The sequence below is a fragment of the Elephantulus edwardii genome, unplaced genomic scaffold (genome assembly GCF_000299155.1).
Source record: "Elephantulus edwardii isolate Elephantulus edwardi_28Jun2011 unplaced genomic scaffold, EleEdw1.0 scaffold00266, whole genome shotgun sequence".
Lineage (NCBI taxonomy): Eukaryota > Metazoa > Chordata > Mammalia > Macroscelidea > Macroscelididae > Elephantulus > Elephantulus edwardii.
Window position 1 is genome coordinate 490,262 of NW_006400016.1, and position 21,177 is coordinate 511,438.

At 50.9% G+C, this 21,177-nt stretch overlaps 2 protein-coding genes across 2 annotated transcripts; both read left to right on the forward strand.

Moving 5' to 3' along the window:
• Positions 1-2,519: 2,519 nt before the first annotated feature.
• Positions 2,520-14,676, forward strand: CLIP3 (CAP-GLY domain containing linker protein 3). Its single transcript, XM_006899659.1, has 13 exons — positions 2,520-2,755; positions 6,973-7,112; positions 7,193-7,286; positions 7,436-7,597; positions 7,895-8,013; positions 8,882-9,118; positions 11,129-11,264; positions 11,420-11,548; positions 12,146-12,289; positions 12,370-12,493; positions 12,635-12,699; positions 13,740-13,812; positions 14,196-14,676. Exons 1-13 carry the CDS (start codon positions 2,593-2,595, stop codon positions 14,248-14,250), a joined length of 1,641 nt encoding a protein of 546 aa, XP_006899721.1. The 5' UTR covers positions 2,520-2,592; the 3' UTR covers positions 14,251-14,676.
• Positions 14,677-16,863: 2,187 nt separating this feature from the next.
• ALKBH6 (alkB, alkylation repair homolog 6 (E. coli)) lies at positions 16,864-20,930 on the forward strand. The gene is made up of 6 exons (XM_006899660.1): positions 16,864-16,923; positions 17,169-17,237; positions 18,951-19,011; positions 19,333-19,484; positions 19,709-19,828; positions 20,670-20,930. Exons 1-6 carry the CDS (start codon positions 16,870-16,872, stop codon positions 20,928-20,930), a joined length of 717 nt encoding a protein of 238 aa, XP_006899722.1. The 5' UTR covers positions 16,864-16,869.
• Positions 20,931-21,177: the final 247 nt, after the last annotated feature.

The window sequence follows — 21,177 nt, forward strand, 5'->3', positions numbered from 1 at the left end:
AGAGGTATGTGTGTGAGTGCAGAACAGGGAGGAAGCTGCTGAGTAGTCCCAGGGGAGAGGAGAGAAGATAGAAGAGGATGAGGGTCTGGGATAGGGTGGAGGATCAGCTTCTGGAAATATCTGGAGTTGGAGGGGCTGGTCCAAAAGGATGTGAGGTAAAAGGCAAAGCCACCCAGCCCTGTTCAGGTATGTGATTATGAGGATACTAACAGAGAGCTAGGTGTAATAGCCAAGCCAGGACATCAGAGCTGGGGAGGACAGGGTCCTTACTGGCTCCTGAGGAGTTCCTGGAGAACAGGTTCTGAGAGGACTGGAGGTGTCCACTGGCAGCTTTGTTACCTAGACATCTTGTGGTCATGTTTCATGGTGATGAAGAGTCCAGATCCTACTGCCAGGCTGCCTGGATTTCAAGTCTAAACTCCACCACTCACTTACTGTGTGTCCTTGTACAAGTGGCTTAACTCTCTGAGCCTAGCAAACACTGTGTAAGCCTTGCATGCTGGTGATGATCAAGACAAGAGTGTCGACAATATCATCCTTCTAAGTCACCCCTTACAGAGGGCAAGAATGGAGAATGGGCTGATATCTAAGGTCCCAGAAAGAGAACAGCCACTACTACCACTGTTGTTGTTATGTGCTGTTAAGTCGCCTGTGACCTTATGTACAACAGCCCTATGCCCTGCTCTATCCTGTGCCAATCTTATTGTCTCTGACACACATAACTCCATTACCCCAGTCACTGAATCATTGCATCTTATTGAGGCTCTTCCTCTCCTGTGCTGTCCCTCCACCCTCCCAAGCATGACGTCCCTCTCCAAGGACTGTTCCCTCATTGCAATATGCCCAAAGTATGTCAGATGAAGCTTCAGAATCCTTGCCTCCAAGGAGTAGCCTGGTTTCACCCTCTCTAGGACAAGCCTGTCTGTTCTCCTAGCAGTCCATGGTATATTCAATATTCTTCTCCAGCATCACAGCTCAAAGGCATCAATTCTTCTTCTATCATCCCTAGTCATTGTCCAGGTCTCCAGTGCACAGCATGTGACTGCAAAGAACCTGGCCTGTAACAGAGAACTGTCAGAGTGCAGGCTGGGTTTAGAAGGGGTCGTGGTACCAGGGATATGTTAGCTAATGTTAGATGGATGTTGGCTGAAAGCAGGGAATACCAGAGCAATGTCTATCTGTATTTCATTGACTATCCAAAAGTGTTTGATTGTGTGGACCGGCTAACCCTGAGAAGCATGGGAATCCCAGAACATTTGATTGTGCTTATGCGAAACCTATACTTGGGTCAGGAGGCAGTCGTCAGAACTGAGGAAGGGAACACTGTATGTTTCAAAATTGGGAAGGGTGTACGCCAGTGATGTGTCCTGTCTCCATACCTTTTCAATCTATATGCAGAACAGATTATCCGGAGGTTGGGCTCAATGAGGACAAATGTGGCATTAGGATTGGAGGAAGACTCATCAATAATCTGTGTTATGCAGATAACACAACCCTGCTTGCTGAAATTGAGGAGTACCTGAAGCGCTTGCTGCAGGCCAAGGACTGCAGCCTTCAATATGGCCTGAAGCTCAACATCAAGAAAACAAAGATTCTTACCACTGGGTCAATTGGCAGCATTGTTATGGATAGTGAAGGGATTGATATTGTACACAGCTTTAGTTTGCTTGGCTCCACAGTCAACACTCTTGGCACCAGCAGCTAGGAAATCAGAAGATGTATTGTGATGGGAAAGACTGCTGTCAGAGACCTCTCCAAAGCACTGAAGAGTAATGATGTCAGTCTGGAGACTAAGGTGCACCCGATACAGGCCATGGTCTTTGCAATCACTACGACCACTATAAAACGAAATTGGTCTGGTCTTCAGATCTGTAGGAAAGGGGGACAGACAAAGTCCCTGGGCCCGCTTCCCCATCCTTCCCTTTTTGCATAGTCTTTGCTCACTCTCTGCTCCGTGTCTCACATCCTTCCCCGTGACCATCTGTTCTTCCTCTCCCTGCCCAAGCCTCCAGCCCCTCTAGCAATGCTAGCGAGCTCCCAGATCTCCCCCGCTCCCGGTTGGGGGTAACGACGCATGCGCGGTCGGCGCCCCTCCCTCTCCACCCCCAGCTCCTATCGGCGTTTGGGTCTCGTCCCTTTCTCTCTGTCTCTCTCTCTCCTCCCCCATTTCGTCCCCTGAACCCCATTCTTCCTGTGGGCTCCCCCGCCCCGGACTATCGTCTCCAGCCCCAGCCAACAGAGGGTAAGATAGGAAGAAGAGGGACCCGTGGAGAAGGGGAGGGGCGAAGCATCCTGCATCCGAGATAAACAAACCCGGGGAGGGGGCGGCAGAGACGGAGCGACCTGACGGGAGGAGAAGAATGGGAACTGAGGCCCGCAGAGAAGGGCCTTCTGATGGGGAATGAGAGCTCTTTATGGTTTGCTCGAGATCCAGAGCTGGGGGGGCGGAGGCCAGGCTGACCCGGGGGGAGCTTCTGGGTGCACAGCGCCCGGAGCTTGGGGAGTGCCCGTTCCAGCTGAGCTCTGTCTCCAGGATTTGCGTGAAGGCCGCCCCCAACGCTGCACTCGCCCCGCCGGGGGCCACTGAAGACCATGACTAAGACAGATCCTGCCCCTATGGCCCCACCGCCCCGTGGGGAGGAGGAAGAAGAGGAAGAGGAGGAGAACATCCCAGAGGCACCCAGCCCCACCCAGGAGCGCCGGCAGAAGCCTGTGGTGCACCCCTCTGCTCCTGCCCCGCTCCCCAAGGACTACGGTAACTATTCTCCACCCCCTGGAATCTGGCTGGGACCCTTGGGTGGCCAGGGAGGGTGGACTGAGTGCTGGTGATGGTGGAGGAGGGGTTCTGGTGGCTTTCAGGATGAGACCCTCTCATGAATTCACCTCTTGACGCGCAGAATTGGAAGAATCCCAATCTTTGATTCATGACACATCATTTGTTCATTTAGTCATTCAACAAACCTGCTAGGTAGGACCTCGGCTTTATCTTCGTAGCTGGTGCCACAGCTCTGAGCAAGCAGCCACAGTTTTTGCCCTAAAGGAGCTTACAGACCTGAGTATTAACATACAAGTAAATCTAAAATGATAAGCATAATTACCAGACATGATGAAGATTGTTGCAAAGATGTCATGGGGCATCCTCATCATCTGATTGCCTCTAACATCATGAAGGGATGTTGCTATGTCCCCATGTTCCAAACCTTTCTACCAATTCTGACACCAGTGGCCCCTCCCACAAACATCCTCTGCTTTTCTCCTGGACTCCATAATTTGTTGCAATGACCAAACAGAATTTACAGACCATACACACAGTTATGGGATTCTTAGGGAGGTAACAAATTACAGTTAAGGATCAGGAGCAGCTCAAGATACAGTCCTGTGGTTCAGGTAGCATTTTTTCCGTCACATCCAAAGGCAAGCTGCTCTCTGGCCCTCAGTTCCTTGGCTTGGCCTCTCTGCCCTGTGTGGGCAAGCATTACAGAGCTCTTTAGTTTTGCTGATCAAGTGCTTAAAAGCATCCCACTCTGCTAGCAAGCCTAGACCCAGAGTGGGTCGGCAAACCTAACTCCCTGGCAAATGTCTGAAGGCCCTCACTCTGCCAGCAAGCTTCCTTCCTGCCCAGGGACACTCAGCTTTCTCAGGGGAAAGTCACTGCTCTGTCTTGCTGATCTCTGCTGCTTCTACCGTCTCTGGTTCTAGCTGTCTGGTGCCATCTCTCCAGTGGTACAGCTCTTTATCTAGGGCTGAAGAGATCTCAGGTCCTAAGGATGCACTCAAATGCCTGGCTGTCCTCCCTTTTCTGCCTCTCAATGGCTCATTTTTCTGCCTAGTGGGATGGCAAGTCTGACTAATCCTCACATTAGTGTTCATACATCTTATATGCATAGTCCCATTCAAAAGTGCCATGTACTTACATTATCACAAGCTATCTGATCCCTTTAGTGGGCTGCTGACGCCTCACATTTGCATAGCTCTACCCAGACCCTCAACAAGATGGATTAACAAAGTGACTGTAAGAATGGTCTCTCGTGGTCAGAGCTGATGAGGATGGCATGATGGGGCAGGCTTCAGATCTCCACGGATGTTACTTGCTAGCACTTACCAACAACAGCATCTTGTGGGAGTTACAAAAAGTACATGACTACAAGAGCTATACTAGATCAGTCACCGATTGCAACTGTCCTCACCAAGAATAAGATTATTTTTGAGACCTGATTTTCCTGAGGAGACTTGGGTGTGAATTGGGCATTAACCAGGGAAAAAGTGAAGGGGAGAGGATGTCAGGAAAGGGAACCACAGGAACAAAGGCCTTGAACTGGAGCAATCTAGAGTTGAAATGGTGACTTCTTGGGAAAATGGGAATTGTCTGATCCTGCTCCCGTCTTGGAAGAAGTGCAGTTGGGTGCTCCTTCAAGGCAGGCTTGGTGCCACAACAACTCACATCTCACCCAGGCATCTTATCAGAAGGGTCAAGTTCTTGAACAAAGAATGTCATGCTGAGAAAAGTAGAAGGTCAGCAAAAGAGAGGAAGACCATGAACAAGTTGGATTGAAAGGTGACTGCAGCAATGAGTTGTAGAGATTGTGAGGTTGACACAGGATTGGGCAGGGTTCAGCCTGCTCATAGGGTCACTATGAATGGGGGTTGATTGGGCAGCACCTACCAGCAATAATTCTGGCAAGTCTTGTGATGGGAATCGAATTGGGAGCCATCCAGCTGCAGTCCCTGCTCTCAGGAGTTCTTGTTTTAAACAATCGAGTTGGAACTGGCTCATAGTTGACCCTTCCAGCAGGTTTTCAGAGGCAGTAAATTGCACCTCTCTTTCTCCAGTGGAGCAGTTGGTAGATTTGAACCGCGTAACTTTGGATTGGCAGCACAACTCCCTACCACTAGGTCACCAGATATCTCAGGGGAGATGAACAGTAAGTAGGTGACCAGACAGGTCAGATAGATACACTTGAATTGGGGCAAGTGCTGTGAAAGAAAAGATGGAGATGCAATAGAGAATGGCTGGTAGACAGCTCTTGAAAAAGAGTAGTCAAAGCAGATTTTCTGAGAAGAGAGAGGTGTTTAAGCTGAAACATAGAGCATGAGGAGTTAGCCATGGCAAGAACTGGAGAAAGAAAATTCCAGGCACAGAACAGGAAGTACAAATGCCCTGAAGTTAGATTGCATTTAGAAGAGAAAGGTCATAGAGAGTAATCAGGTGAGAGGTGGGTAATAGTCAAATGGGAAAGGGTCTCAAAGCCACCATGAGGCCTTTGGATGTCCTCTGTGATGAGGGGACAATAGTGGGATGGAGGTTTAAAAACACAGTTATGGTGGGTCTGACTTACAAGTCTTTTTCAAAGCTCCCTCTGGCTACTGAGAGCCAGGACTCAGCCAGAGTTGGATAGAGAAGAAGCTTGGCTGAACATCTGCAGCACTGTGAGGTTCAGAGAGAAGGCACCTGCCAGGATGCGACAGGAAGCGTGGTATCTGTAGGCATGTCATCTGCTCGAGCTGGACCTGAAAGGCTCCAAAATTGACTTCAGTCTGACAGAAGAATAAAGAAGTCATTATGGGCTTTCTCCCAGGAAATTCTTCTTTGGAAATGTAGCTGGGTGGGACTGGGGCCTGTCATCTAGAGGGAAAAGGGGTGAGGCTGGGACTCCCAAGGAATCCTGTTTCTAGAACAAAGAGAGTTTGGTTCACAGAGTATAGAGGAATCTGGAAATAGGGTTTAAGACAGAGAGGGCTAAGGTTGGTTCCATGGGGTAATCACATCCTTTGTCGTAGTAGAGATTGAAGGGCACCTACTAGGGACAGGCACTGTTCAGGATATAGGGGTTAAGGCCGTGAACAAGGCAGGAAAAAACCATGATGCTCACATTCTAATGAGGGTGACAAGTGAGAAAGGGATGGGAGAAGAAGGGACAAAGGGAGCTGGAGGAGTAAATAAATTATAGTGAGTAAGGCTATGTGCTATGATTTAATTATGGAGTAGACAGAGGAGGACTGTGGTGCAGGGAGGTCAGTGGAAGCATCTCTGAGGAGATGACATTTGACTTGCATGCAAAACCTGGTGGAGATCTATGGGGAGAGGAGGAGGAGAACGGACAAGGAATGGGTGTCAGCAAGTGCGAAGGTCCTGAGGCAGAAATTTGCTTGGTTTGTTGGAGAGACAGAGGAGGCTGGTGTGGTTGAGGAAGGGTGAGTGAAAGGGAGAGGACAGGGCAGGCATGGGGTACAGACTGAATTTATGAACCACATTAAGGACTGGTTTGTACTCTGAGCACAGTGGAAGCCAAAGAAGGTTCTGAGTCAAGGGAGACTCATACATGGGTTTTGAAAGGAGCGCAGAGACTACTTCCTGGATGTAGTACTTCCCTGGGCCCTGTGTGATCAAATTAGTCATTTACTCATTCATTCAGCACTCACTGCCTTCCCACCACTTGCTCAGCGCAGTGCTGGATGCTGACGTTGCCATAGAGAGTTAACTCATCACTGCTCTAGTCCTCCAGTCTACGGGGGAGGATGAGAGTTCCTCCAGGGGTCACTCTGGTTGACCACAGGTTGGGCCTGAAATGTATTTGAAAAATCGGGAGATTCTTCTGAAAAGCCAAGGCTTCTGGAATTTTCATTTTTACTCTTGGAGATTCGGACAAAATGCATGTTTGACAGGGTCACAGTGGACCATGGCAGCAGCCTGTTGAGTGTATATACTCTGAAATGTCCAAACCTTTCCCTGTGTCCCTTCAAGAGGCACAGCTTGCCCTGTGAGAACTCCTAGACCTCCTGGATTTTCAAGACACTGGGCATCCAGAGTTTTAGGTGGAACATGATTTTGAAACTTTATGCTGGTCATAGTACTGGGGTGTTGACTTAAGCTGTTGAGACCCCACATTAGAAGGTATTAAAAACAAAGACCTGAAGTTCCCTTGCCCCAGTGGTCAGCTTGTCTGGGGTGACTCTGGCCTTTTACCACCCCAGCCTTCACCTTCTTCGACCCCAATGACCCGGCGTGCCAGGAGATTCTGTTTGACCCCCAGACCACCATCCCTGAGCTGTTTGCTATCGTGCGCCAGTGGGTTCCCCAAGTCCAGCACAAGATCGATGTCATTGGAAATGAGGTAAGAATTTTGGGAACCAGAGAGAGCAGGGTGGAGTCTCCCACATGTCTGCATAACCCCCTGTCACCTGGCACCCCCAGATTCTGCGTCGAGGATGTCATGTGAATGATCGCGATGGGCTGACCGATATGACACTACTTCATTACGCATGCAAGGCTGGGGCCCATGGAGTCGGTGAGGGCCCAAGACCTCCCCCAATGAGCCCTAACTCCCAGTCCTCAGACCACTAGAACCCAGATTAAGATGCCTGCCCTGAACCCTTAGCCAGAAACCCCACCCTGAGACCCAGGGTCCTAAACTAACCTGGATGGACCCTCACGCAGGGGACCCTGCGGCAGCAGTACGCCTGTCGCAGCAGCTGCTGGCACTGGGGGCCGATGTGACCCTGCGCAGCCGCTGGACCAACATGAACGCCCTGCACTATGCCGCCTATTTTGACGTACCTGACCTTGTGCGAGTGCTGCTCAAGGGAGCCAGGCCCCGAGGTGAGGGTGAGGGTCCCTGGACTGAGGGAGCTTGGGGTGGTGATGACCCCAGGTGAAGGAGGCAGGGTATTGAGTGATGGGCAGAACTGAAGTCTGGCTGGGAGGGAATAGGGCACCTGAGATTGAGGGGGAGGTTGGAGGGAAGTGTTACAAGGGCCTGGCAAGATCTGGTGAGGGAATGGGTGAGACTGGGGCTCTGAAGCAGGGGGCAGGGCCCCTCCAAGAAGAGGCACTAGCAGTTTGGGGGCTCAGATAACTGTGACAGGCTAACGGTTTCTCCTCTTGCCTGCCTCTCAGTGGTGAACTCCACATGCAGTGACTTCAACCACGGCTCCGCCCTGCACATCGCTGCCTCCAGCCTGTGCCTGGGTGCTGCCAAGTGTCTGCTGGAGCACGGTGCCAACCCCACGCTTCGGGTACTGTCCCCGCCCCCAAATCCAAATCCCTTCCCCTTCGGCCTCCCTTCTGGCCAGCAAAGGGAAGGGTCTGAAATTTTATTAAGTATCAGGTGAAGTCTGTTATGAGCCCTGGTTTACAATCACAAACCTAGGCAGAGGGAGGAATATCTTCCCCCCCCCCCCACTCCCCCTCCCTTCCCCCCCCCCCCCCCCCTCCCCCCCCCCCCACTCCCCCGCCCAAGTTCTGGCTGATCCTGTGGTTAGAAAGACAGCATTTGGAGATCATGAAGTAGAGCTGAAGCCCTCTATGAATGCAAGAGTTCAAAGTTTCTTTGAAAACCTCCCCCAATCCCTGTAATCCCAAATCTCATCTCCAATACCAATCTCCTTGCATTGTAGGCGTGATGTTTTGGGGGGACATGGCCTTGTTCCTGAGGCCCTTTCTTTGTTCCTTACCCATTGGTCCAGCGTTTGATCCCTGATTTCGTATCAATCACAGTAGCCTTGCCTCAGTGCTTATGCTTCTACGTGGTACATTTTTGGGTTTAGGTGGGGAGAATGTGGCCTCCCCAGCTGTGTGGCCCACAAAATTGAAATGTCCCTCAACCCCCTGCTGACTTCACTCCTGTCCCGACTTCATTGGGAGGTTATACATCTCCCCAACCTGACACAGACCTCCTCCACCCAGGGCCTCAGGGGAGAGGACTATCCTGAGTATGTGATCTGAGTCTTAATGACCCGTCCCTTCTAAGTTCCACGCTGGTCCACATTATGACAGGTCTTGTCCCTGCTTCACTCCAGACACCAAGTCTCTGGGGGCCTGGCCTCCCTGGAGGCTCAGCCTGTGTCCCTGAGTCTCTGCTCCCTTTCTTCCCACTGTCCCTAGAACCGAAAAGGACAGGTGCCAGCGGAGGTGGTTCCTGACCCTATGGACATGTCCCTGGATAAGGCGGAGGCAGCGTTGGTGGCCAAGGAACTACGGACACTGCTGGAGGAGGCAGTGCCACTTTCTTGTGCCCTCCCCAAGGTTACACTGCCCAACTATGACAACGTCCCGGGCAACCTCATGCTAAGCGCGCTGGGCCTGCGCCTGGGAGACCGTGTGCTGCTCGATGGTCAGAAGGTCAGGGATGTGTGCTGGTCAGGGAGGGCCCAGTCCCTGGTACGAATGCAGACTTCCCTTTGCTTGCCCTTTATTTCATCGAGTACTTGTTCGGTGAGCCTCGTCTGTGCCCCAGCCAATGCTGAGTCCTCGGTCTAGAGGGCATAATATATACTTATCACTCACAGTGACGGTGTGGACCGGGCCTGGCTGTGATGCACCAGGGGTCCTGCTGGACCTTGTGGTGGCTTCACTTTTACACCCCGAGTGGTCAAGACTTTGGGAAAGTGGAAGTCAGTGATGAGGGTGGGTAGGATAGAGCACCTCCCAACTTGGTGAGGAGTGAACAAGGGGAAGAAGAGGAAAAGGGGCCCTCAGATAGGAAGAGCCTGAAAATTGGAGAGATTGTATTCATCCCTTTGTTCAGCTTTCTTTCATTACCTAGTATCCCTCTGGCAATGCTGGACCTAATGCATCCCTGGCAATAAAGGGCTCTCTGTCCCAGTCCTACTCTTACAGACCTCCATTAGCAAGGAAGGAGGGGCAGTCAATAAATTAAATCCATGTTAAAGATCATTCCTAAGAGTAATGTTGTTGTTCCATGCCTTTGTGATGGAACTGACCCGTAGCTGACCCTCCAGCGGGTTTTCAGAGACATTAACATTGCATGGGAGGAGACTGCCACCTTTCTCCCACGAAGCAACTGGTGCATTCAAACTGCCTGCTTTTGAATTGGTAGCACAGCTCCTTACCCAGTAGGCCACCAAAACTCCTTGGCGGGGGGCATGGTAAGGAGAGCTGTGCTGGATGAGGTAAACCATCTCTGGCTGAGGGCAGGGGTGGTTTTAGCTTCAGTGATCCAAGAGAGCCAGTCTGAGGTAATTTCCATGTTGAGATAGGAGGGAGTTCACCTTGTTGAAATAGGAGGAGTGGAACAGCAGATGCTAAGCTCAGAGGTGGGAAGGGCAGTGTGTCTAGAGAGTTCTCCAGGAGGGAGAACTGTAGAGGTCAGCAAAAACCTGGATCACACCAGACTTGCAGGCCACAGATAGGATTTAGATTTTGGCTCCTAATCAAGAGGCTTTGTATGTGTCAGCCTTATCTAGAAAGCTTTCCATACATAATCTAATTAAGTTGAACTGAAAATTCTGAAAGGATACTGGGTGACTTTTGCCCAGTTTTACAGTCCAGAAAATTATAACAGGTGTCAAGAGGGAAAATCTGTTGTGGAAAACTTATAATAGCAATCACCACCATGAACTGCCAAAAGAACAGATCTGGCTTGAGGAGGGTGTAGCCAAAATGCTCCAAAGGTAGAGATGATGAAGTTTTGTCTCACGTACTTTGGGCATGTTGCTAGGAGAGGTTATTCCTTGGGGAGGGACATCGTGCTTGGAAGGGTGGACGGTCAGCAAAGCGAGTGGAAGACCGTCAACCAGGTGGATTGGCAATGGGTTCAAGTGTGAGAGATGATAAAGTTGGCACAGGAAATGACAGAGTTCAGATCTGTTGTTCATAGGATCGCTACAACAGCAACCCCTTAGAGAAACAGTATAGCAGCATTTATGAGACAAGGCTCAGAGACTCACTCGGGCAAATTCCAGCTTTGCCATTAGACCTGGGATTCCACTTCTCTGGATGTCAGTTTGCTCATCTGTAAAATGAGGATAAAATAACAGCATCCAGCTCGTGGGGGAGGGGAGAGTTGTGAGATATAAATGAGTTAAAATACTTAAGCACTTTAAATGTGGCAAATGTGATTGAGAAAGTGGATTTAATTGCAATTAAATGTAAATGGCCCTATGTTGGCCTCCCATCAGACATAGCTCTGAAATAATTTTGTAAGGTGGATGCTATTTCTCTTCCCATTTGAGAAGTTGAGAGAGTTTAAGCTGTCTACTCAAGACATGATGTTCAAGCTGTGTGATTCGAACCCAAGCTTTTGTCCTCTACCTCACCATGCTGCCTGTGTGCCAGTGATCTGCTGTGGCCTCCCATGGGTCCCCAAACCATATCCTCTTGTCTCCCTAGACGGGCACACTGCGGTTCTGCGGGACCACGGAGTTCGCCAGTGGCCAGTGGGTGGGTGTGGAGCTGGATGAACCCGAGGGCAAGAACGATGGCAGTGTTGGGGGTGTCCGGTACTTCATCTGTCCCCCCAAGCAGGGTTAGTACCAGCCAGGAAACAAGGGCCAGGGGTGAGGATGGAAGGCCTCTATTAGTGGTTCTGATGCTGCTGATCAGGTAATGGGAGTTGTGACCTGATGAGGGAGGCAAGGGGCAGAGGCTTGGAGAGTTTCTAGCACACGTTCTATCCTGCAGGTCTCTTTGCCTCCGTGTCCAAGATCTCCAAGGCAGTGGACGCACCCCCCTCGTCTGTCACTTCCACACCTCGGACCCCCAGGATGGACTTTTCCCGCGTCACTGGTAAAGGCCGTAGGGAGCACAGAGGTTAGTCGGGAAACCTTAATGGAGGGGAGATTCCGTCTTGGGGATATTCTGTGGATACCCCAGCTTCTGTGACTTGCTATCTCCTCTGACCTGAACTCTAGTTTTAGAGGCTAACTTCTGCTGTTTTTGCTTTGACCAAGTCCCATGCCCATTCAGTTCTTAGAAAGACCTGTGGGTTCCCAGCCACTGTGACTTAATTTCCCCCAAAGATCTTATAGGTTTCCTGAATTTTGCAACTTCACTTACCCTCAGATCCAAACCCTTCCTTATTTTGCATGGACAGTTTCTGGGTTCCTGAATACGGTGACCTCGTTTCTCCTTTGACCCCAATCTTAACTCTAAAAAAGGATTCCAGAGTTTTTCATGTTGTCTGACTTGGTTTCCCCAGGCCTAAAGTTTTCCCACTCTGTCTGGCTCTAGGGGTGGAATTCTCTGACATCGGGGACTCAATGTCCTTTTAAGCCCAAAGCACCCCGTTGTAGGGAAGTCTCTGACGCTCCCCTGGTTAGAGCGAGGTCAGGATGTCTACCTTGGAGCTTCGTGGTTGGCACAGGGTCTGGAGGCTTTACTCCCACCCATTACACTCTCCATACCCAGGAAAGAAGAAGTCCCCATCATCTCCGTCTCTGGGCAGCCTGCAGCACCGAGACGGGGCCAAGGCCGAGGTTGGAGACCAAGTGCTTGTGGCGGGACAGAAGCAGGGGATTGTGCGCTTTTATGGGAAGACGGACTTCGCCCCAGGTGAGGGCATGACTCTGGGCTGGGGGCCAGACAGGGCCACGAGACCATCTGACGCTCGCTCTGATGCTCGCTTGCTGCAGGTTACTGGTATGGCATTGAGCTGGACCAGCCCACCGGCAAGCACGATGGCTCGGTCTTCGGCGTCCGGTACTTCACCTGCCCTCCAAAGCATGGGGTCTTTGCACCAGCATCCCGCATTCAGAGGTGAGCTCAAACTTCAGCCCTCCCCAGTGCCTTGAAGGCCCCTCGGATGGCCTCCTCCCACCACACCCCAGCTCTTTGCTCATGGATGCTCAGACCTCACTTCTGTGGATCTGATTCCTCCCACTCTCTCTGTCTCCCCAGAATTGGTGGATCCACTGACCCTCCTGGGGACAGCAGCATAGCCAAAAAAGTACATCAAGTAACAAGTGAGTTAAGATCTGGAGTGTGGGGATACGTGTAGGTCTGAGGATAGAGAGATGGATCATGGGCTAACAGGTATATGCAGGTGACAGCCTCCTGCATGTTATTGGAGACACAGGTTCCAGAAAATGATGAGTCAGAGTCCCAGAGTAAGTAGGTGTCATAGAGACTGGATGGTCACAAGGCTTGGCAAACACTGGGGATCCAGGGTCATTTGGTATAGGGGACATGGGCAAGTACTGATGAAGGGGTGCTATTTTTTTTTTCACTGTAAAGCTGCATTTATTTGAAAAAAGCCATTTCCTAGAAGAATCAAACCATGGCAGCAACCAGCCCAAAGAACCCCTCACCTCCCTGAAGGGGTGCTATTGACAAGAAGTCCAGGGGGTATAAGCACAGATGGCAAAGGATTTAAGTGGGTGTTGGGGACAGGGATGGGTATGACAAGTGATCTTAGTGTGTATTGAGGACATAGATGGCTATTAATAGCAAAGATTTGGGTAAGCATCTGAGACAAGGCGCTGGTATTATTGCAGTGGAGTCTATGTTAGTCTGTGGTTAGGTATGGAAGACAAGGAGTCTGGGTAAGTAGTGAGGACATATTGTTTGTATCATCAAGTTGGAACCAACCCATAGCTGACCCTCCAGCGGGTTTTCTGAGATAGTAAAGTAAATCACATGGGAGTAGACTGCCCATCTTCCTTGGAGCAGCTGGTGGATTCAAACCACATACCTTTGCATTCGCGGTACAATTTTTACCCCTGAGCCACCTGTGGGAACATAAAGAAGTATTAATAACTAGGGTAGGTGGGTGTTAATGATGTGAGAACTGGGAATATAGGTTCTGAATGAGTAGAAATTAAAAGGATCCAACTGGATGTTAGAATCCCAGGCTCTATGCAGAGCTTGGAAACATGGGATGTGAGCAGGGCTCAAGGAGTTTGGAGGAGTCATGTGTCTGGGCCAGCCAGGCACATCAGGTCCAAGGGGTGATACCAAGCCCCATCATCCCACACCTCAGACCCTGCCCTTCCCTTCTCTGCAGTGATGCAGCCCAAACGTACCTTCACCACAGTCCGTACCCCAAAGGACATCACGTCAGAGAACTCCATCTCCAGGTGTGTGGCCAACCTCATCCTCTTCTGGGGGGGGTGTTGAGGAAAAAGCATCCGTAATGTCACTGGGCTTTGTGGTCTAGAGCTCAGAAGAGAGGCTAGTGCTTGAACAGGTTAGGAAAACTTGGTAAGCGTACCCAGAAACAGTCTCTGAAGGGTGGGGCCATTGTGTTTCAATGACTTCAATTTTTAAGGGTCAGGTAAGGAAAGTGGAAGACTCTCTTCTCTCTCCTCAGCCAGTACAAGCCTGAGAAGGCACAGCCAGAGAGGTAAAGAAAGGCAGGACCTAAAAGAGCTAAATTCCAAATCCTCAGAGTTGCTTGAGGGTAACAGATCCAGCTGCTCTTGCACTCCACTTCAAGTCATGATCTGGTTCTCCTTTCTAGGTTGCTCTTCTGTTGCTGGTTTCCCTGGATGCTGAGGGCGGAGATGCAGTCCTAGAGACCCTATATACTTGACAAAGAGACAACAATCCCCCTCTAGAGTCTCCTGAGACAAGGAGCCCCCAAGTCACCCTGAGATAGAGATCCCCAGTAACATCCAGAATAGAGACCCCATTAGCCAACCCTCAATCACTGAGGTCCCATTATTAACAGATTCCCTCATGAATAACTTCCCAAATACAGAACCCCCCCCATGTCACCCAGAAAGAGATTCCCCAAGTATAGCACCTTCAGGCTAATCCCTATCCCCAACTCCTTACAGCAGACTCACCCATTAACAGTTTCTATATTACCACAAATGACTGTGACCCTCTCCACATGGTACAACAGAGCTTTACTTAATCAATCATCACTGGACAGAAATCTTCCCTTTAACAAAGACCTCCCCAAGTCTGCTTGACATAAACACAGGTCATGCCTCCAAGAGGATGACCTTTGTGTCACTGTCCCCCATTTAACATAAGCACCTTTGTGACCCTGTGGTCACTGTGAAGTCCTCATATTCCAACCCCTAATCAAAGACCCATTAACAGGCTCCCGTTCTTACACCTCAAGACAAGACCACATTAATCAATTCCACATCACCCTCAATTTATTGACACCAAAACAGTCCTGGAAGTGCTAATTACAGGACCCTCAAGTCTTCCTACCCTTTGGTCCCCCAAGAAACCCCCAGTGCCTTGTATGAAGCCCCCTCCACATGGCCCACAGCCCCTGTGCTGGCCAGGTTTCCAGAAAAGTCTATTTTTAAAGTATTGAATTACCCTCCTTGGGGGGCCCCAAAATTTGGAGGCCCCATTTTGGGCCTCTGAGGATCCCAAACCCCAAAATACACATATCCTAAATTTCCCGGTGCTCTCAAGTCCTACAACCCCAAGAAGACCCCAAGGCCCTAACTCCCAGGTACTCCAAATCATTGAAATCTCCAAATCCCCAGGGAATCCCAAACATAGAAATGCAATCCCAAATCCCCAAGAAGCCCCAGTCATGGAGATCCTTGTGCCTAGGATGGAAGAGACCACAGTCTGGGCCTATACATTCCAGCCTCCCAGGGCACCTCAATCCCTATTCATAGGCCCCAGGAGACCCTAAATGGAATTTCCACCCTTGGAAACAAGGATTCCTGTGTGGATTCCAAGGATCTGAATACATTCAAACTCTAAGAGCCCTAGCCCTAATGGAACCCCAGATCCTAAAGTTTCCATCTCCCAATACACGGATGGCCCCAAGGCCCTGAGAGGATACCCAATTCTGGAGCGCCTGTTTGAATCTACCTTCCGGTCATAGGCCGAAGACACCGAAACTGAGTCCCCAAGGACCTCACAGCAACTGGGCCCGATCAACAGCATGAGGGAAAATCTGAAGGTCCAAGGAGTCCTGGGCGGACCTGGGGCCCTGACCATTGAGGACAGCTCACAACTGCCCCTTCACTGCATGTCCCTAGACTCAGCATGATCCCTCCCTCCTCAATAAAGACGTTTCTATGGCCTCTCTGTGTCAGATTAGTGGAGGTTTAATGCCTTTGTTTCTGTATCCTTCTTGGGTAAGGATGAAAGAGGAAAAATCTTTATTCTCAACCCTTGGGGCAAGGACACAAGATGGTCTAGCGTGAGTCCATAGTCCTAGTAGTTTGTGCACTGTCCCTCCCTACTGTCACTTTCTGCTCATTGGCGCGCTCATGGCCGCTTTTGTGCCTCTGATTGGTCGATGTGAGTTTCACTCTCCTAGTGGGCAGGAAGCTCGACCTATATCCGTAGACGAAAGTGGAGGGGGCGGGCGGTTCAGTGAGTGCGCTAATTGGGTGGAAGGCGGGCCCATAATGTTTTGGGGAGTTTGCATTGGTCAAATGCAGAGCGGAAGTGGCTGGGAAAGGCTCGGAGGGAGTTGAATTTGGAATTGAGGGACGCTGTGGTGACCGGTCAGTGTTGGAGGTGGTCAGAGATGGAGATGGGGGCTTTGGGGTATCCGGGGTAGCTGAGTGTGGGAGTTTGAGGAAACTCAAGATATGGGGTCCTGGAAGACTCAATGGGACGTGCAAGGGGTTTTGGGGAGGTGTAGGAGGTTTGAAAACTGTTAGACTCAGTAGTGCTGAAGCGAGCTGGGCTCTAGCGACAGGGAACTCCGTCCAGTGTGCAGAGGTTCCAGGAGGCTGAGAACAGACTAAGATGGCTCAAACTGGGAAGAGAAGACTTAACTAGGGACTCAGAGGGGACTTGAGGCTGAAGGGAGAGTCCATGGGGGTCGTGAGTGTTAGAGAGCCCGACTTGTGGTTGCATGTTTGAAGTTTTTAGGAGAGGTTTCAACTTGAGGTGCTTAAAGGTATTCTCCAGTGCATACCTGGAAGCCATCTATTTACAGAGAAATTGAGAAAGATTCCCTGTGTATTGGGGGGTGCCGGGTACTCAGTATGTCTGGGCAAGGAACCTTGGGGCTCAGTGTGTAGCTTTAGAGACTCTGAGGACGTAGGTTTTAGAGGATGAGTTTCTCAAAAGGGGCGAAGTGAAGCCCTAGCCCTTGATGGGGGAAAAGGCAGGTTCATGGCCTGAGAGTGGGAGGCTTGGTGACTCTAGTGTGTCCTGTTCTGCCTACAGATCAGGGTGGTGCGGAGTTGGTGTCAATGGAGGAGCAGGACGCCAGGGTCTCAGTCTTGGAACCATTCAGGGTGGAGCAGGTTGTTAGATGGGGCATGCAGGGGGCAGGAGGGCCAGGGTGGAGGTGGGACTAGACAAACTGATTCGTGGCTTTGTGGGCTGAGGCGTTCTCAGAATCCTCAGTGGGTTTTGATCCTGAGACTTCAGTATCCAGCCTGTATGGGGATCCCAAATTCTTCCTCAGAGGGAGGTGCTCTTCAGCAGTGATAGGACCCAGGTGTGGCTTGAAAAGCTACACCTTCAGGAAGGGGTCTCTCTATCCTAGGCACCACCTGTCATCTACTATGTCCCTGACTTCATCTCCAAGGAGGAAGAAGAGTATTTGCTTCGACAGGTGTGACCCCTGTACCCTCCTGGTCTATCCCTCCCTTCCCAGATCCCTCCTCACCCCCAGTCCTCATGTATGGGGGTCCCCAGGCTGCAGAAGACTTGGTGGGAAGGCAAATGTCACATAGCACCCCACCCCCTTTACTGGTTCCCCTCTCAGGATCTGATGGAATCTGTCAGAGCTTTTCCTAAGAGGCCTAGGGAAACCAAGCTGATCTTTGGAAAGGAGATGCTTATCATAGGGCTCAGACTTATGCACTGAGATAGCCTCAGAATGAAGAAGCTACTAAGATTATAATCCTTGTGCTAGAATGTTGTTATGTGCCAGCAACTTAGAATTGGCTCATAGCTGACCGTCCATTGGGTTTTCAGAGGCTGAAAATTGCATGGCTGGAGATTGCTCAAATTCAGAGGTTGGTGAATTTTAACCACCTACCTTTGGGTTGTCAGCACACCACTAAGGCACCAGAGCACCCATTCTGCTTGAATTTGTTTTGTTTGTTTTTTGTGTACCATAGAGTCAGAACTGAACCATAGCTGACCCTCTGGCAGGTTTTCAGAGGCAGTTAATTGTACTGGAGGAGATTGCTCATCCTTTTTCTGCAGAGCGGCTGGTGGCCTGGAACCACATGCCTTTTGGATTGCAATGCAGTTTCTTGCCACTAGTCCTGTGCAATCCCAGAGTCCCAGGAATAAAGACGTTGCAGAGCCTGTGCCGCTATGCTGACAGCCCAGTCCTGCTTATTTAGAGAAAAGGTTATAAGCATAAGCTGAGATCTCCCAGTTCAGACTCTTGAAATTTGAGGAATGCCATGTTTGCAGTGTTCAGGTTTCTGTGCTGAGGAACTAGAATGTTACAGAGGTTCCCCGTGCTGATGTAACTCAGTGTAGACCCAGAGTCTTCCGTACGCGGTCGACAAGCACGGAACATCCTGCTGAGATAACTCACCCAACATTATTAAAATCTGGGGCAAAAGAATTTATAAAGCTCAGAGTCCCTGCAGTGGGATAGCTCTTTGCAAGCCCAGAGCTTTAAGAATGAGGTTACAAAGTATGATTTTCTCCATGCTGTGATATCTCAGTCTACCTTGCACCCTAGGAACAAGGTGAATTACAGAACCCCAACTCTTGTGCTGAGATACTCTACTCCACAGGTTCTTGGGATTGAAGAAAGTAAGTTCTCACAATCTATAGGTTCCAGGAGCACTGCACAGCCCCATAGCCATGAGGTTTCATGATATTATAGACTATAGTTTTCTTGTATTGAAGTAGCCCATTCTAGACCCTTAGAATCTTGACAGTGGATGATTTTCAAAATTCATAACTGAGTTTCCCAGTTCAGCACACTTCCTCCCCCAGGCAATGAGTCAAGAAGGTTCCAGAGTTCAGACTGTGCTGACACAGCCCAGAAATCAGGAATTTACAGAATGCAGACTTATTCGTTCTGCTGGCAGAACTCAGTGCAGCCCCCACAGCTATGAGTAGACGTGGACTGTGTGCAGCTCTGGGGCTCTCACCGGGCTCCACAGGCTCAGAAAGACTTTGGGGTCAGAGGTCTCTCCAGGGAAGAAGGCACCCAGCACACTCCTGGGAGTGCACACCCCAGAGAACAACCCTACAGACACTGAGATACCCCATTTCTGCTGTCCATGTTGGCCTAGATGGGAGAATCAAAGTGGAGTGGTCTCCAAAAAGGAGTAATAACTCCCCCTGCCCCCAGGTCTCCAATGCCCCAAAGCCAAAGTGGACCCAGCTCTCTGGGAGGAAGTTACAAAATTGGGGTAAGTGGCCCTAGTTGGCAGCATGAGTGATTTGGGGATGTGAACTGGGCCTTGGGGCTCAGGTCAGATTGTTTCAAGTTGTTGGGTATCCTTAAGAGTTCACTGGGTCCTTAGAGGTCAGTGGAGGCCCTGAGGGGTTAAGTTGCTGATGACTTGGAGGTACTTCTCAAAGGGGTCTGGAGAAGTCAAGGAAGCCTGTAAGGGTCAGGCAGTCATCTTCACAGGGTCAGTGGAGCCGGTCAGGGTGCTGTCAGCCCCCTGGGCCATCACTTATGGGGGCTTCAGGTTTCAAGGACCTTAGAACTGTATTGTCCTCCTCAGGTGGGCTCCCTCACCCCCGGGGAATGGTCCCTGAGCGGCTGCCACCATGGCTTCAACGTTACGTGGACAAAGTGTCTGACCTCAGCCTTTTTGGGGGTCTCCCGGCCAACCACGTCCTCGTGAACCAGTATTTGCCTGGGGAGGGCATCATGGTAACTACACCCCAAAAACCCCAGCTCACCACAGCCCTCCAGATTCCTGGCCCACCACAGGGCAGACTTTATGTTTACCCCCCCAGCACATCCATCAGGTAGCCACATATGCCAATTAAGCATTCATCTTTCTGTCCCCGCTTTGGGATGGGAGCCCCCATAATCCTAGAGGGTGGGAGGGTTGTGTGGACTCCCGCCTTACCAGCCCTGGTCCCACTCTCCAGCCCCACGAGGACGGGCCACTGTACTACCCGACCATCAGCACCATCAGTCTGGGCTCCCACACCATGCTGGATCTCTATGAGCCGCGGCAGACGGAGGAGGATGACGACCCTGCAGAGCCGGTGGGTCCCGAGATGCTGCCCCAACCATCGGGGGCTGCTCCAGCATCCTGCCCCTCCCGGGGCTCAGCCACATCCTTCCAGACTTCCCATCAGCGGGCAGGGTGCTCTAGGTGCAGTAATGTTCACAGATACCCGAGTGCTCCTATTGCATGAATGCTCATAAACCGCACGTATCCCCTAACCTTGTAGGCTCAGAGTTCCCCAAGAGCCCGAGATCCACACATACCCCATGTGCCCTGACAAACACTGTATTCTCACCCCAGTGCCATTCACTCATGGAATGTTCCAGAATCCTCCCAGATACGTTGATTCTGCCCACTACAGAGTACCCCAATGTTAGTATCCTCCCTGCCATTCCAATAATAAGGTCTGTGGTACTTCTTTGCATGTTTTCACGTGACTTGCTTAGGGACACCCATGTATCGCCATATCCTGACTCCCCTTTGTCCAAGTTGTTCATGACAACAGCTTCCTAACTTCTTCCACCCAGGGATCCATTTCAGGTGCCCAAGTGTTCGCTGAAACCTTGGGACATGCGCTGCCCCAGCCAGGTCCTAGTTGACAGTATACTCAGCCTTAACTGAGGAGGCTGTTGTTTTCCTTGGGGCGCTGCTGTTCCCCATCCTACCCCAGTCTTAGCCACTTGGCGGTGGAAGCTGCAGCCTTCTAGGGCCCACTGATTTTTGGATGCCCACCTCCAGGCTAGTACTCACCTCCACCTGAGGAGCTGCTGACCCCTCACACCTCCTTTCCCTGGCTCAGTACCCACTGATTGTCACGATCCCTGGGACCAAGCTTGTCCACGGACAGAAAGTTGGCTGACCCTGCATTCGCTCTGCAGCCGCGGCCCCCACCCAGGCCCACAACCTCACTCCTGCTTGAGCCCCGCAGCCTGCTGGTGATCCGGGGCACTGCCTACACACGCCTCCTCCATGGCATCGCGGCCACCTGCACAGATGCGCTTGATGGCTCTTTACCACCCAACGCGACCTCCTGCCCAAGAGCGCAGCCCGGAGCCCGCCTGACCCGCGGTACCCGCGTCTCCCTGACCATCCGCCGTGTGTCCCGCGTGCTGCGCACCAGCCTCCTCCTCAGCAAGTAAACTGGACTTAATGGGCAATGATCCTCTGACCTTGGGGCCCTGGGACAGAGGTGGTTGCTTGGGTTATTATTTGCCAACAAATTGTAGTTGCCACCCAAAAAAGACTATCTCAAATAAACTGAAAATACCGTTCTCTGGTTTTAGATTTTTTGGGATGGGGACCAGATTCTTGCATTCTTGATGGGTGCTGCAGCTGGCTTTTAAGTGGATGGGGTCCTGACAAAGTTTGCAAGATTTTGTCTGAAAT

What these genes read in the sequence shown, in the direction of transcription:
- CLIP3 (XM_006899659.1), top strand. Translation starts at nt 2,593, where the DNA reads ATGACTAAGACAGATCCTGCCCCTATGGCCCCACCGCCCCGTGGGGAG. An exon ending in CCCGCTCCCCAAGGACTACG is followed by an intron (nt 2,756 to 6,972) that starts GTAACTATTCTC and finishes TTACCACCCCAG; the next exon opens with CCTTCACCTTCTTCGACCCC. An exon ending in AGGCCGTAGGGAGCACAGAG is followed by an intron (nt 11,549 to 12,145) that starts GTTAGTCGGGAA and finishes CTCCATACCCAG; the next exon opens with GAAAGAAGAAGTCCCCATCA.
- ALKBH6 (XM_006899660.1), top strand. Translation starts at nt 16,870, where the DNA reads ATGGAGGAGCAGGACGCCAGGGTCTCAGTCTTGGAACCATTCAGGGTG. An exon ending in AAGAGTATTTGCTTCGACAG is followed by an intron (nt 17,238 to 18,950) that starts GTGTGACCCCTG and finishes CCCTGCCCCCAG; the next exon opens with GTCTCCAATGCCCCAAAGCC. An exon ending in GAGGAAGTTACAAAATTGGG is followed by an intron (nt 19,012 to 19,332) that starts GTAAGTGGCCCT and finishes TGTCCTCCTCAG; the next exon opens with GTGGGCTCCCTCACCCCCGG.